The 14805-nt window shown below is 36.4% G+C and overlaps 1 protein-coding gene and 1 pseudogene across 2 annotated transcripts; one reads left to right on the forward strand and one right to left on the reverse strand.

Moving 5' to 3' along the window:
* Positions 1-591: 591 nt before the first annotated feature.
* Positions 592-4539, forward strand: LOC143551348 (uncharacterized). Of its 2 annotated transcripts, XM_077041804.1 has the most exons (8): positions 592-1077; positions 1173-1272; positions 1707-1763; positions 2267-2378; positions 2941-3023; positions 3697-3758; positions 4062-4143; positions 4212-4539. In XM_077041804.1, exons 1-8 carry the CDS (start codon positions 842-844, stop codon positions 4272-4274), a joined length of 795 nt encoding a protein of 264 aa, XP_076897919.1. In that variant the 5' UTR covers positions 592-841; the 3' UTR covers positions 4275-4539. The 2 variants fall into 2 exon arrangements, with proteins under 2 accessions (XP_076897919.1, XP_076897920.1); XM_077041805.1 differs by lacking the exons at positions 4062-4143; positions 4212-4539 and having other exon boundaries at positions 2941-3112; positions 3652-3745.
* Positions 4540-4737: 198 nt separating this feature from the next.
* Positions 4738-7837, reverse strand: LOC143551371 (inactive leucine-rich repeat receptor-like serine/threonine-protein kinase At1g60630; annotated as a pseudogene).
* Positions 7838-14805: the final 6968 nt, after the last annotated feature.

A 14805-nucleotide genomic window follows, 5' to 3' on the forward strand; every position in this document is an offset into this window, starting at 1 on the left:
ATCAACAAGATGAAATAAAATAACAATATCATAAAAGACAAGGTATTAAGTCACCATCACCACAAGACACCACATCTAGCCACCGCTTTAAGTTAATTTCTTATATCCATACAATGCAGTCGTTAAAGGTTGTCCCACAAATCTCACATGAGCATACTTAAATTGATTTAAAAGAAAATGCAAGAAGACTTAACCATTCTTTTAAATCAAATATATGTCACACCATCATCAATCGCGTGTCATAAGTAGTCACGAATACAAATATAGCAACACATACCATGACCTTACCCCATAACAGATATTTCATATTTGTGATAAATTTAGATATTATCTAAACTAATGGTTACACTTTATAAGTTAGGTTTACAACACCAACAAAACCATTTACTATACTCTGTCACCAAATATCTTTATGTCCTATAGTTTTATTATTATGATATTTGGTGGAATGGTGACACTAATGAGCATCAAATTCTTATATGATTAGCACTTTTTCCTGAATCCCATCACCAATTCCAAATTCCTTCACCATCAATAATAATATAATAATAATATTTAGAGAGAGAAAGTCAATAACAAATCAAAATGATTATTATTATTATTATTAACCTAGGGTTTCAATTTCAATTTCAATTAACCCCTAATTCATCAATTAAACCCCAATTCGGATCAACCCAAGTCAACCTTCGATGAAATCAATACGGGTATTAAACTATTGACTCTTATTATCATCGAATTTGTCTGATTTGGGAATTAGGGTTTCAATTTGGGGTTTTGAATTCCATTCGAATTCAGCATAAAGTAAGCAACTTTATTGTAAAGATTGGATGATTGAGTGATAATGGATACTGGGTTTCATCTAGTTCAAGGTTCTGGTATGAATCAACAAGCTATATGTTTTCAATCTAGCCCTAGAGATGATTTGCTTAGAATGAATAGTACTGGTAGCTTGAGTTTTTCGGGGAATTCGGGTGATTCTCTTGTTATTGATTCGGTGCCGGATTTGAAGAATCGAACCGGGTTGGCGGTCGAGTGGTCGGTTGAGGAGCAGTATAAGTTAGAGGAAGCACTTCCCAAGTATGTTTCTTGGTTATTAATTTTTAGTCATGAACAATATTATTATTGGTTTATAACTTTATATGCATTTGACATGGTTGGATATATGATTTTAGATATGCTGATGAGCCTGGGATTATAAGATATGTCAAGATTGCTGCCACATTGCGGAATAAGACGGTTCGGGATGTTGCGTTGCGGTGTAGGTGGATGGGGGTGAGTTTCTGACTTTTTGTTTAGTGTTGTATTGTTTTCATTTCGTTGGTTACTTGGTTAAATACTATGTCTTTAGTTTACCTAAATCAGACCCGAGGAACGGGATGTACTAACAAGTAGGCCTGACAAACTGGGCGGGTCGGGCGGGTTCGGATCATGGGTCAAAACGGGTTTGGTTAAAATGGGTTATGAGCAAAATGAGTTTGGGTCAAAATGAGTCGTTTTAAAAGATGCCTCAGTTTGGTTTGGGTCAAACGGGTCGATTTTAAAAAAAGACATCTGTTTGGTCGTTATCCTTCAATTGGGTTATTTATTGTGACTTGGTTTCTTATCATGAGCTGCAAAACTACCCATGGTATTGGTGCTTAAGTTATGCATTATGAACGTAAAAAAGCTCCTTTCTTGATATTGGACTAAAATGAAATATTTGGCAGAGAAAACGAAGGAAACATGAGGAACAGAATTTGTGGAAGAAGACAAAAGATAAGAAGGTACGCCATCACAATTTATAAATCAACTATACTTGATCGTGTTAACCCCTTAAAGGCCACTTGTGAGCAGGGTATCGGTGGGCCTGTGATCCCCCCCCCCCCCTCCAAAAGATTACGGGCCTCATGGTTACCAATAAAAACGATACTTGGAAAGTTAGTTATGGAATTATGGTAATTAGATTAATGAAAAAGTTATAGCCATGCACTAAATGCTTAAATTAGAATATTAGTGTGTCCCGGGATTCTATGGTTTATTTTTACACGCCATTAGAAACCGACAACGCTTATAGGATAATGAGGGCTTTGATATGGTCAGGTACCCGGCCACACTTACATGAGATGAATTTGCAAGATCTCAAGATAATAATTAACAACTTGCTTGTAAGGACTAATGTCTAATACTCTGTTTACATTGTCATTAAATACCGGTATCTGTTTATCTCTTAATTAGATATGTACTTCTAGTACAACACTCATCGTTCAACATGTCATATTTTGTTCAGGATAAAGTGATGGAATCATCCTTAAAGTCAAGTGTGCATTCAACGATTAATGTGGCTCCGTTTTCACTTTCAATGAACCCTCGACCTCGGGGTGATGGCATTCATGTTGAAGGTCAGTATTTGACTATTTATTCTCATCATTTTACAATAGAAAGAATTACATAAATGGTCTCCCTGTGGTATGTCCAAGTTTCGGTAATGGTCCTCAAGTATGGGAAAGTACACCACAAATTATGCATAAACGTAACATTTATGGTCCCGAGGTGGATGAAAGCTAACCTTTTTTGAGTAAATTACACGGATGGCCCATGTGGTTTGGTCCAAGTTTTGGATACCATTTCTGTGGTTTAAAAATACGGATTTAGCCCCCAACCCACTTTTTATATTAAGTAGGTGTAAAATGACTAAAACACCCTCACTATTAAAAAGAGAAAAAATAAATCTAAAAATACATAATATATTAAATGTTGGTCCCCTCTACAAGTTCAAACATATACCAGAATTTGGACACACAAAGGGACCGTTCACGTAATTAATTTTTGATAATAAAGGAAATTAGGGTATTTTTTTATGTCGGCGACGATAATAATCTTGCTAGTACTTATATTCATTGAGGATCTTGATGGTTTTATTAACACAATGACTTAAATTATTTATTGTATTTGTTGAAGCAGCATTACGAGGCTCGATAAGACATCTGTTGGAACAGAACAGCCGAGTTCTTGGTCAGATCTCAACTAATATGTCTGCACTAAGGGTTAGTAATATCATGTGTCTAATGTATATATGCGTGTTGAGTATTTTCAATTAGAAGGACTGATAATACAGATTGCGGTTTAGAATCTTGTATGGTTGAGTATAGGCCTGTAAACGAACACGAACAAAGGCATGTTCGTGTTTGTTTATTTAACTTTAAACGGACACGGACACGGACACTTAATAGAACACATATTTTTGCTCGTGTTTTTTTATTTAAAAAATGAACATGTTCGTGTTCGTTTGTTTAAATCTAAACGAACAGTTGACAAACATAAAGGAACATTATTGAACAAAGATAAACAAACATAAATGAACAAATGTTATGAACACAGACAAACATGAACAACCATATATGAACACACTTAAATGAACACATAATAAGACCATTAAGCAGATAACTCTTCCAGATAATGCTTTATTTATTTGCTATTATTATGTAAACGAACATAAATAAATGGACATAAATGAACATAAATAAGCGAGCATAAATGAATGTTCACGAATGAAACATGTTCATGTCCGTTCGTTTAATTAAACGAACACAAGTTTTTTGTTCATGTTCGTTCGTTTACTAAATAAACGAACTTCCCGCCGAACGGTTCATTGAATGTTCGGTTCGTTTACAGGCCTAGTTGAGTAGTTTTAAACTGATGCTTTAAATCAATCAACAGCTGCAGGACAATGTTGACCTTTTTAGCCAGATGAAGAACAATATAACCGCCATCTTAAACGAGTATGTTAAATATTTATAAACCAGTATTAAAGGTGGCAAAAAGGGTGGGCCGGGTTTGTGTAAAACAGGTAATTTTTAGTAGTCGAAATGGTTAGCTTGCCTCAAAATACTCTTTATGCATAGAAAAACTAAAGAGATTTTTTTGAATAAAGATATTAGGAAGTGGTACTCGTTAGAAATACATTTTGGGTTGACTTTCCACCGGTTATTGACCCATTATTTTATGCTGACCCGTTGATTGATAAATAATTAAATATTGATTTTCCTTTTCTGAAAATAATCAAGGATTCTACTTTATTGCAGCATGAGATGTATTCCCGGGCCGCCACTGCTTGTAACATTAAACGACGATCTTGTTAATAGCATTGTCTCAATTAAAACCCAGGTAACTTTCCTACTTGGTTTCTGGAGTAATATATGAAACACTGATATTGATTTTGACTTTTCTGACAGTCAACAACGATGTTCGCCTCATTGGGCGGGATGAATATGAAACAAGAACCGGGATGTTGGTGAGGGATGGTTTCAATATCAACTTTTATCGGTTATAGTTTTCTCTAAGTACAGAATTGAAAATGAAAGTCAACGGTCAACTTGTTTTCACCTTGACTTTGCTCATCAAGATGAAAACTTTATTGGAGATGTTGGGTTTTTTTTGTATGAAACTGTGTTGATTGCCTAGTTAGATCCAAATACGCAATAAGAAAGTTTGTAAAACATCATTTTCAAAGAGCTAAGAATGTTTAGCTTGCTGCTTAAATCAAGTGTAGCCGTTGGAGAACCGTGTTTGTATTGTATTTGAGTGATACTTAGCAAGCGGAATGAATCATCTTCATGGTTGTTCATGTTCAATCATATGCCTAGATGGTCGAATTGGTTTTCGGCCTTATGATTTTACCTTTTGAAGGCCTAATATTGATGCAGAGCGGAAGCGATAATAATAGATGTATGTATGAAACATGGTTACAAAACTATTTATTTAAAATACACAAAACTATTTCATAAATGACACCACTACCCTTGACATTTATTGTTTATGAATCTAGTACATACAATAAGGTAGATCTTGATCCTTAAAAAGTTAGACTAACCAACATTTCCAATCATACGCTTAGACTATCATCTCTTGGCAAGCTTTGAACCGTATCGGACCATCTCCCCGGTGAATGATCACTACTATTCGGCGACACATGAGCATGTTCCAATCTTGTTTCCTTAATCATCCTCAAGACCTCCTTCATCACAGGCCGGTTCTCTGGGCCCACAGACACACAAGCCATCGCAACGTTCAAAAGAGCCCCAAGTTTCACAGAAGACAACGCTTCATCACTTGACTCGGTTTCTTTTCGCCTTATGGACTTGACCCATGTAGGGAGGTTCGGGCCATGGTCAGAAACCAGGTCTTGGGTTGGAGCCTTGCCTGTCAGGAGTTCTAAAAGAAGAACACCAAAACTATAGACGTCGGCTTGTTGGGAGGGCGGGCTTTGGAAGTTGCGGCATTGGGGCTCGGTAGAAGAGGGAGTTGATATTTGTATCCTCGGTGGAGTTTGGGTTTTTGAATAAAATGAGGCCGTAGTCAGTGAAGCAGGACTCGAAGTCAGGGCCTAGGAGGACATTGGATGATTTTATGTTGCCGTGGCTTAGGCCTCCTGGGGCTTGGTGAATGTGGAGGAGTCCGGTGGCTAGATCTTCCGCGATTTTGAGGCAGGATGTCCAGTGAAGAGGTTTGCCACCAGATGATGTTTTGGATCCTGTGCAAGCAAAAAGGATTTGGTGTTAAAATTGTTATGAAAATACTATAGAGGCATAAAACACTAAAATAAACCACTATTTCTCTTAATTAAATGGATGATTTAATATAAAAATTCATGGTTCTAACAATCAATTGAATTCATGGACATTCTCAAAATACACACAAAAAGCAACTTGGAACAACTAATTTCTTAGTGTCAACGAGTATTTTATAAAGCTGGATGGGACGACTATTTTATGGTAAGAAAATTACCCGGACGAGTATTTTGTAACATGAAAATGGTCGTGACAACTATATTAGGTAAAAAGTAGTCAGCAAGAGTTTTTTATAAAATTTTTGATACTTTTCTTAATATTATATTATTATATTTAATTTTACTTATAATACCTTTTCTTTTTTTAACTTTTTAAAATATAATGTTTTACAAAATTCCGAATATATCGTTGAGACACATTTTCTTTTATCTACGCGCTGACATTACTTTTACTCAAAATCGAGCGGGTCAAAAAACTTCAATATATATTCAATCCACTCGGTTCTGAATAACACATCGATAAAAAACACGCTTCAACGATGTATTTGGAATTTTTTAAAACTTTATATTTTAAAAGTTATAAAAGAAAAACTACTTATAACTAATATTAAATATAATAATATAATATTAAGAAAAGTACAACAAATTTCATAAAAAACTCGTCCCAGCTATTTTTTAACTACAATAGTCGTCCCAACCTGTTTATGCTACAAATTACTTGTCTCGGTAATTTTTTGCCAAAAATAGTAGTCCCAACCAGTTTTATAAAATACTTGTTGATATTAAAAACTAGTCCTTTCGAGTTGTTTTAGTTGCTTTTTAGTGTGTATTTAAGAATATATCTTTGTAAAATGTATGTAAAACTAGAAATACCTTTATGAAAATGTGTATTTTGAGAATCTCTCCATAGAAAAAAAAGACCATTTTAGTAAATAATTATATAAGAACATTTGGTACGGAAAAGGAAAATTGATTGATCACTAAAGCTGTAGACTATAGTCCATGACACATGAAATTATTTCATTTATGTTGACAGTTAATACTAGATGTTAAATGTAAAATTGACTACTCATACCGTGAATGAGAGAGAAAAGACTGCCGTTAGGGAAATAATCAAACACTAGCAAGCGTTCCTCTCAGGCCAACAAATACGCCCGTAGCGGCACCAAATTCCTATGCCTCAACCGCCCGATTGCCTCCACATGTCTACAAAACTCGTCCAGACCCGGACACCTCACATCTTTCACCCTTTTCACCGTCACTATAAACCCCGTCTCCATCACCGCCTTATACGTACTCCCCACTGTACCTCTTCCCAACGTCTCCGCTGATGCTCTTAACAAATCCTCTAACCGATAACTCATCTCTGCGGTCCCACCACCCCCACAAAACACCAACCTCCCCATCCCACCAATACCACTACCACCGTCACCGTCCCACGACGACCCCACACTCCCACCCGTCCCGCCTCCACCCGCCGCACCTTTACCGCCGGCGAATATTTTTTTATTCTTTTTCCCTTTTTTTAAAACCAACATTAATAATGTGATTAACACACAAATTAACGATAACCCACCAACGATAAACGCGATTATCGTCGTGACCTCGGTCACCCGACGACGTGTTCCCGTGACCGCCGCCGCGACCATCGCCGGCTGAGCAAACCCACACGGAATATTAATATTAAACGAATCGCTACACAACCCGACATTACCGGAAAACGACGTCGAATTGAACCGTAACAACGCTCCGGTCACCGGAATTTCACCGGAAAATTTATTATTAGAAAAATTCAAAACTCTCAATCCACTTTGATTAAAAGGAGGGATTTTTCCGGTGAACTTATTATCATCAACATAAAATGTATACAACTTCTCTACATTAACAATCGATACCGGAATGTCGCCCGAGAGCATATTACTCGAAAGAACAACGATTTTGAGACGGTGGAGAGTCGTTAAACTCGCCGGAAACTCGCCCGAAAAGTTATTATGTGAAAGATAAAGTGATTTAAGATTGGTTAAGTTATAAAGATCAGGAATTGGACCATAAATTGAGTTATTTTTAAAGCTTAAAACCCGAATTTGATCCAATTGGTTTATGATTCTTGAATCCAATACACCACTCAAGTTCATATTTTCAAGAACAAGCTTTGACACTCTGTTTTTAAAACATGATTTAACACCTACCCATTTGCAAACATCAGTTTCTTTGTTCCATTGTAAAACATTTGATGGATCAATTGATGATTTTAAACTCAAAAGTGAGTCTTGATCATTGCTTGATACATATTGGAAACAAAGACGGAAACTTGTGATAAATAGAATAAAGAAAGAAGCTTTGTGGGTCTTCATAGTTATGAAATTTTGTAATAAAGATGAAAACTTTAGAGGTTTTTATGAATCTTGGAAGGATATTTCACATGGGTTTTTGATTTAAAGATGTTTGGATGATGGGTTGAATATTTATGGAGAAATTAAAGATTTGTAATCTTGAAATCAGCAAGAAAGATTTGGTTATTCATTTCATCTTATTTGAAGTAAAAGTTGTGAAATTTGGAATAAAGATGAAAACTTTAGAACTTTTTATGAATCTTGGAAGGAAATTTGACATGGGTTTATAAAAGTTTGAATGATTGACTGAATATTTATGGAGAAATGAAAGATTTGGTATCAAAGGGTTTTGGAACATATGTTTTGTAGTTCTTCATTTCATCTTATTTGAAGAAAAAGATGAAAAATTTGAGATAAAAATGCAAACTTTAGAACTTTTTTATGAATCTTGGAAGGAAATTTGACTGAATATTTATGGAGAAATGAAATATTTGTAATCTTGAAATGAACAAGAAAGATATGTAATCAAAGAGTTTTGGAGAGTGATGAAATGACTTGAAAGTAGTAACAACATGTTTTACCAAATCTTTGGAACATAAAAACATGATGATTAGACCAACTGGCATTATTGGTGAAGTTGCAGGGTTGAATCAGACAGATGATGCAGACAAGTGGTTAAAGAAAAGAAAATAATAAGAGTGTGTGTGTGTGTGTGTGTGTGATTGTGTTGTTGTTGAACAGTTGAAGTTGTTGGTTAGTAGAGTCACGGACAAATGGTTAAGTGAGTGTACACGTGATTTGGCAGAGGTAAACCCCACTTCTTTCTTCATGTCAGTTGAAGGTTTAATATTTAATGGGAAATTAAAATCTTGGAGTGATCAATATTATTAATCTAACAGTTTATATAATCTTATATGGAAGAGATGAAAACAGGGGATCCAATGCAAATGCCTACCAATTATTTCACTTGAACAAAATGTTATATATGTGTTCTTGCCATTTATTGTCTCCTTAATCTTAAAAGTGTAGTTTGTATGGAACTTGGAAGTTGTTAGACCGTAGTTTATCCAAAAAGTGAAAAACGCTCTATTACGTCACCATCACGAGCTACGTAGGTATGAGGACGGTTACTATATTTTCACTAAAAAACATTTATGGTTTTCCTGAAAGAATATTTATTATTAAATCTTTTTTTTATTTAAGTTGTGAGTGTATAGTTTGGTTGGTTGGAAAAAACCTTGGATCCACTGCCTATTAATGGGTTAGCGTACTAGAGCGCTATTCATATATTGGCGCCTCTCTTTTTCTTTTGTGAAGTGGTTTAACGGGCATTTGGTGGTGACGTGGTAGAGGCGGCCTGAATGAGTATTAAATGAATATTATTTATGCTTGTGTCTTTTACCCATGTACTTGAAGTTGTATCTAGTGGTCGTTTGTTAAAATGGAAAATGCATAGTAACAAAAGATACCGGTTTTGAATTTACACAAGTTGAAATAGATTACCAAGTCATATAGTTAAAACTATAACAAACAGTACAAAGGGAAAAATTATATTTAACAAATAAACTGAATATTAAAAATACCAAATACCAAACTGAATAAAATTACAAACAAATAAACAAACTGCAAGATACCTAGACTTATGTTCAATATGAATGCTAACATCGTTGTTCATAGGCTACTATGGTCTAAGCAAACTATAGTTTTTGACTTGACTAAGAAAGTACCTAAATCTTAACAAAGTAGACTTATTAGTTATATTCTGAACTATGGATTTCTTCATACCAATCAATATTATCTTCCGTGTTTACAAAAAACTCGTATATTTGTTTTCTAATCAAGGTAATCTTCTAAAGAGGCAGCGTATCATTGGATTACCTCACATGAGCATTCTTAACTGGATATTTATTTTCTCATCCACAACTAATACGCCAAAAAGGCGTTAGTGTTGTTTGAGGAGGGACTTCGTGTTACCCAATATCTATCATGTGGACAAAATGTTAGGACAACTGGAAGCTAGATCCAAACTTCAAAACCTCTGCAATAGGGATGCAAATGCTTATCTTTGATGTTCTTGTGTTTTGCATAGGGTTCACATAAAGAGTTAATCAACAACTTCATAACATTTAGAAGCATTGCGTTCATAGATTTTTTTTTTGTTTTTTAAGGTACTGGTTTTATTAAAGGAACTTGAGATTTGGATTTTAAATAGAAATTTTGCCAAAAAGGAGAACTTGAGATTTGGATTTTAAATAGAAATTTTGCCAAAAAGGAGTGATTAGAATCTATCAAAGTAATTTAAGTTTGTAAAAAAAATATGCACGATAAAATTGATATAAAAGAATTAGAATATATTATTACGGCCACTATCTACCGGTTACGCCAACCCTTTAGTGTGGTGGCAAATGTGGTTTGATGTAAAGGTTTGGAGTTCGATCTTCATTGAGGGAAGAGCGTATAAAATTTTGCTATTATAAAAAACCCTTACTAGTTACGCCATCATCAATGATGCGACAGCCTCAAAACTGAAATTTCAAACTTGTCACATTACATTACACCCCTCAACTATCTAAATTGTAAGAAAACAACTGAAACTTTAATCGACTGTGGGAACAGAAGTAGAGGTAGTGTTGTCAGAATCACTAGAAGCAGGTTGTTCAGCAGCAACAACTTGTATATTGTCATACGAAGAGGGAGGTGTAGGGACATATTCGACCACACTCGGTGCTGCTTGAACGTTTGTTGTGGGTTCAGTCTGAACTGGTTCCACATTGTCTACTGACAGAAACGAGTCATCAGAATCTGAATCAGAAACATCTTCAAGGGTTGCCATGTCGGTTGTATCAGCAGGTTGAGGAGCAGGATTGACGATGGTTTGTGGAGGAGCTGCTAGCGGTACATTTTTGTTGGAGGGGCCAGCAGACTGATTGGCATCACTCATGTTGTTAACAAGAATTTGCATTAACACAGATTCGGGTGTAGAAGTTGGAGCTTGAGCATTTATTGATGATGGGTAGACATGCCATGAAATTGATTGAACAAGTAGTTATAGTCAAACAAACATCTAGGTCCCGTGCGAGCATCACTAGTGTTAAGCACTTGGCAGTCAACATTGAAGGATTCCACAATCACCTTTGTTTTTTTTTGTTGTAGAAACGATAAGCAGTTTTGTTGGCTGCATATTCAACAAAATAACACTCAACCGCCTTTTTAGCAAATTTTGGATCTTGGTAAGCACCTGTATGGAGCAAAGTGCATGGACATTAAAACAGTTTACTTGCGGATTGGTCTTATAGTAAACTTCAAAATGAGTCTTCTTTAAGAGCTTATTGACGATGACACGGTTTTGTATGAAACATGCAACAAGGATGGCGTCACCCCAAAAGAATAGCGGGAGTTTTGAGTCTGATAACATGGTTCTTGCAGCTTCTATCAGTATTCGGTTGCGACGTTCAACAACCTCATTCTGTTGTGGAGGGTACGGGGCACTTCACTGGTGATCTATCCTATTTGAATGACAAAAGTGATCTGCAGCTCTGTTGCAGAATTCAATTCCGCTGTCACTTCTAATACACTTCACCTTATTGCCAGTCTGCCCTTTAACAAGAGTTATGAATCTGATAGTCCATATGTAACAGCTGAAGAATTGAGTCTATGAAATTGACAGTCTTGGGCATGTGAGGGAGTTTGTGCTGCTTGCATTTAGAGCATGAAAGACATTTTTCAATGCAAGAGAAGTTTTAATAGGCAAGCCCCTCACATCTTTATCTTCAACAAGTTTGTTTAAGTTTTTAAAGTTCACATGGCCAAGACGTCTATGTCATAGTGATGAATCATTCTCTGAGGCTTTAGGAATCAAACATGAAGCAGTTCAACGTGAGTATGAACTGTTCATGTCCAATATGTAAGAATCGTTATGCTTCGGATGTAACATCACGTAAAATTCGGGCCAAAAATATCAAGTTTCCAAAGTCAAGGGACCAAAACTATCAAATTCCAAACTCAAGGGGGCAAAAGTGAAAATTCTGCTTTCTTGTCCTATCGCGATACGCGACGGACAAAAGACAAGCCCATCGCGTATCGCGATGTGGCTTGGTCAAACCTTCCAGAAGGAGTCAACAGCGATACGCGACCGCTGTTGAGCCAACGTCATCGCGTATCGCGATGACGTGGCCTGACACGTGTGCCATGTGTCAAGCGATGGCACGACGTGTGCCACGTGCCGCCACATGGTGCCACGCGTCACAACGCCTGCCACGTGTCGACACGTGGCAGGTCTACCCCCTGTGTCATCAACCCTATATTGCGATACATGATAGGGTTGCAGGGACCTATCGCGTATCGCGATAGGATCCAATTTGGGCAATAAATAGGGCAGTCACGAGCTCAGCCCTCTCACACCTTAATTTCTCACATATACTCTCTCTAGAATCTCTCTCTACCTCGAAATACGTGCAAACGATCCATCTCGATAAACGTGTCCCGAAACCTCAATTTCTGTGCCCGTTACCTCGATTTCCGTGCCATCCCGGAGTACTGCCTGACGACCCGAAGTTTACCTCGAAGTACGTGCCAAGTGTGCCTCGAAGCGCGTGCCAAGGTTGTCTCGAGAATCGTGCCAAGTGTGGAAAGTATTGTTGATCAAGTGAACGTTGAGAAGCGAGTAGCGTCGAAGTGCTGCCCGAGTGTCGAGGGTATTCTAAGCCAAATAAGGTTGGCATAATGCCCGACCCAAAAATAATATTAAAATATTATAAACGGCTTAATACCCAAGTCGAAGTTATGCTCGATTATAAACAAAGAAAAGAAATAACAAAGATAATAAAGAAAAGAAAGATAAAATATATATAGATATATATATGAATATTCTTTGTTATGAAATATATTATTTGAGTATAATGAGTATACTTAAATAATAATAAAGAAAGAATTACGTTTCTTAAAGAAGAAGAAACGTCGGGTTTTCAATATAAACTAAAGGTTTATAAATTACTATTAAAACTTAAGGTTTTAAAGTAAAAGAAATAGTGAACTAAAAGTTCATCGAGATGATAAGACTAAAGGTCTTAAGCCGGATCGTGTATCCGACTAATAAATGTTATACTCGTACTATAGGTGCGAGATAGCGAAAGATTGACGAACGGTGTTGGAAGCCGATCCCATTGAAAGGTGAATACGCCCCACTTTTACAAACTTGATTTCAAACGAGTCAACTTGATTATATGAAAAACTTTACATGAGGCTATGTGTCTCTAAAAACATTGTAAATAAGAGTATGAGCCAGCCCTCAGGCTATGGTATACGTTTGTCTGGATCCTTACATATGTGGAACGCGGTGGGCACATCGCACCACGCCTGGTCACGACCTCCAGCCACGATGGGCCGGACCCAAGTTATGTCCGAGTGGGGAATGACCTTGTGTATATTTATAGTACCCAAGTTATGTCATAAACGCTGCGGTGTTTCGCTGAGGTGACCTAGTGCAGAGACTCGAGTTTATGATGATTGTTTACAACTTGATTATTCCTAAGCCAAGATGGGCCGAGGCTTACGTGGTATCGAGGGGTAATTAAGTTAAGAAAATATTTTTAGCGTCAGCATATCACCAGCATTCATTGCTGACGTATTTTATTAACATTTTGTAGGTAATCAGGAATAGAGCTTGCAAGGAGAAGAAGCTCAAGTATCCGATGGCTCGGATAACTTTTATGTAAATATTAAAATATGGTGGTTTTGTAAACTTATAAACAAGTAAACTAAACGAGACTTTCGTCTCGTCCTTTTGTAATGTAAATATTTTATAATATCGATCCTTTTGTTTTTATAAGACTTCCACTTTAACCCGCTACTCTGATTTATTTACAAACACGATACCAACTAATGGATCACACTTCTAGGCCGAGATTGGGGGTGTGACATCGGAGTACACATCAAAATCCATTCCTCTAGAACTTTGAAACTTGGTTTTAGAATCAAGCATTCATTTTATGTGAATAACGATTTGTGAGATGCTAAACAGATTGTGTTTGAGTTGTTCCACCAGATTGACATCATCAAAAGTTAAGATGTCGTTTGAAACTTTTCCTTTCTTTGTGGTGTTTCCTCCCATATCACCAGCAAACGAAACGTGTCCACCATCGAACGATTGACCATCAAATAGTAAGGACTCGTCTCCGGTCATGTGTCGGGTGCAACCACTATCCAAGTACCAAATACTATTGACATGACTTCTTGACTGACCTTACACACATTAGCAGTTGATTAGACATGGGTTCTCGAGACTTAGTTGTCTCGGGAAGATCAATCATGATATCACCAAATTTTATCTTATTTTCTTGAAAACTGAAACTTTGTGATGAATCAGGATAAGAAGAGCAGTCCTTAGGAATCCATGATAACTTATGTTTCCTATTTTTGGAAGATCTTTTGGATCGTCTTCTTCTTGGTTTTAAAACAAAATCCTCTGATCTCTTGATCTTTAGATTTCTTTTCTCATTTGTTTTTGGTGGGTTATGGATTTCTCAATCTTAGAACCCCTTTTTGATCTTTCCTACTTGGTTATCCAAAAAGGTTTTCAGGTTTTCTCACTATTTTCTCACGTCCATTTCACTGGCAGGACTTTTAGATCGATCAATCCTTGTTCATATACTGAGTGCAACTTTTGAACGAGACTGATTAAACTGATTGTTCATTTGTTTATATTGTTTATGCCAGTTCTTGCAACGCCTTGTTAGGTGAGATGAGTTACCACACATATAACAACATTTTCTTCTAGAGACCCATAGAACTCATTAGAACTATGATACAATTGATGTGGTGGGAAATGTGATGCTTGGAAAGGAACATGAAAGTATCTGATATGTAGCCTTTATCATCAAAAGTATTTGTGTAAAATGAATCAACACAATCTTTTTGATGAGAACCATA

The sequence above is a fragment of the Bidens hawaiensis genome, unplaced genomic scaffold, assembly GCF_021521415.1.
Source record: "Bidens hawaiensis isolate Kalapana, Puna unplaced genomic scaffold, B.hawaiensis_p1.1 tig00016367_1, whole genome shotgun sequence".
Taxonomy (NCBI): Eukaryota; Viridiplantae; Streptophyta; class Magnoliopsida; order Asterales; family Asteraceae; genus Bidens; species Bidens hawaiensis.

What these genes read in the sequence shown, in the direction of transcription:
- LOC143551348 (XM_077041804.1), top strand. Translation starts at nt 842, where the DNA reads ATGGATACTGGGTTTCATCTAGTTCAAGGTTCTGGTATGAATCAACAA. An exon ending in TGCGGTGTAGGTGGATGGGG is followed by an intron (nt 1,273 to 1,706) that starts GTGAGTTTCTGA and finishes AATATTTGGCAG; the next exon opens with AGAAAACGAAGGAAACATGA. An exon ending in AGAAGACAAAAGATAAGAAG is followed by an intron (nt 1,764 to 2,266) that starts GTACGCCATCAC and finishes TATTTTGTTCAG; the next exon opens with GATAAAGTGATGGAATCATC.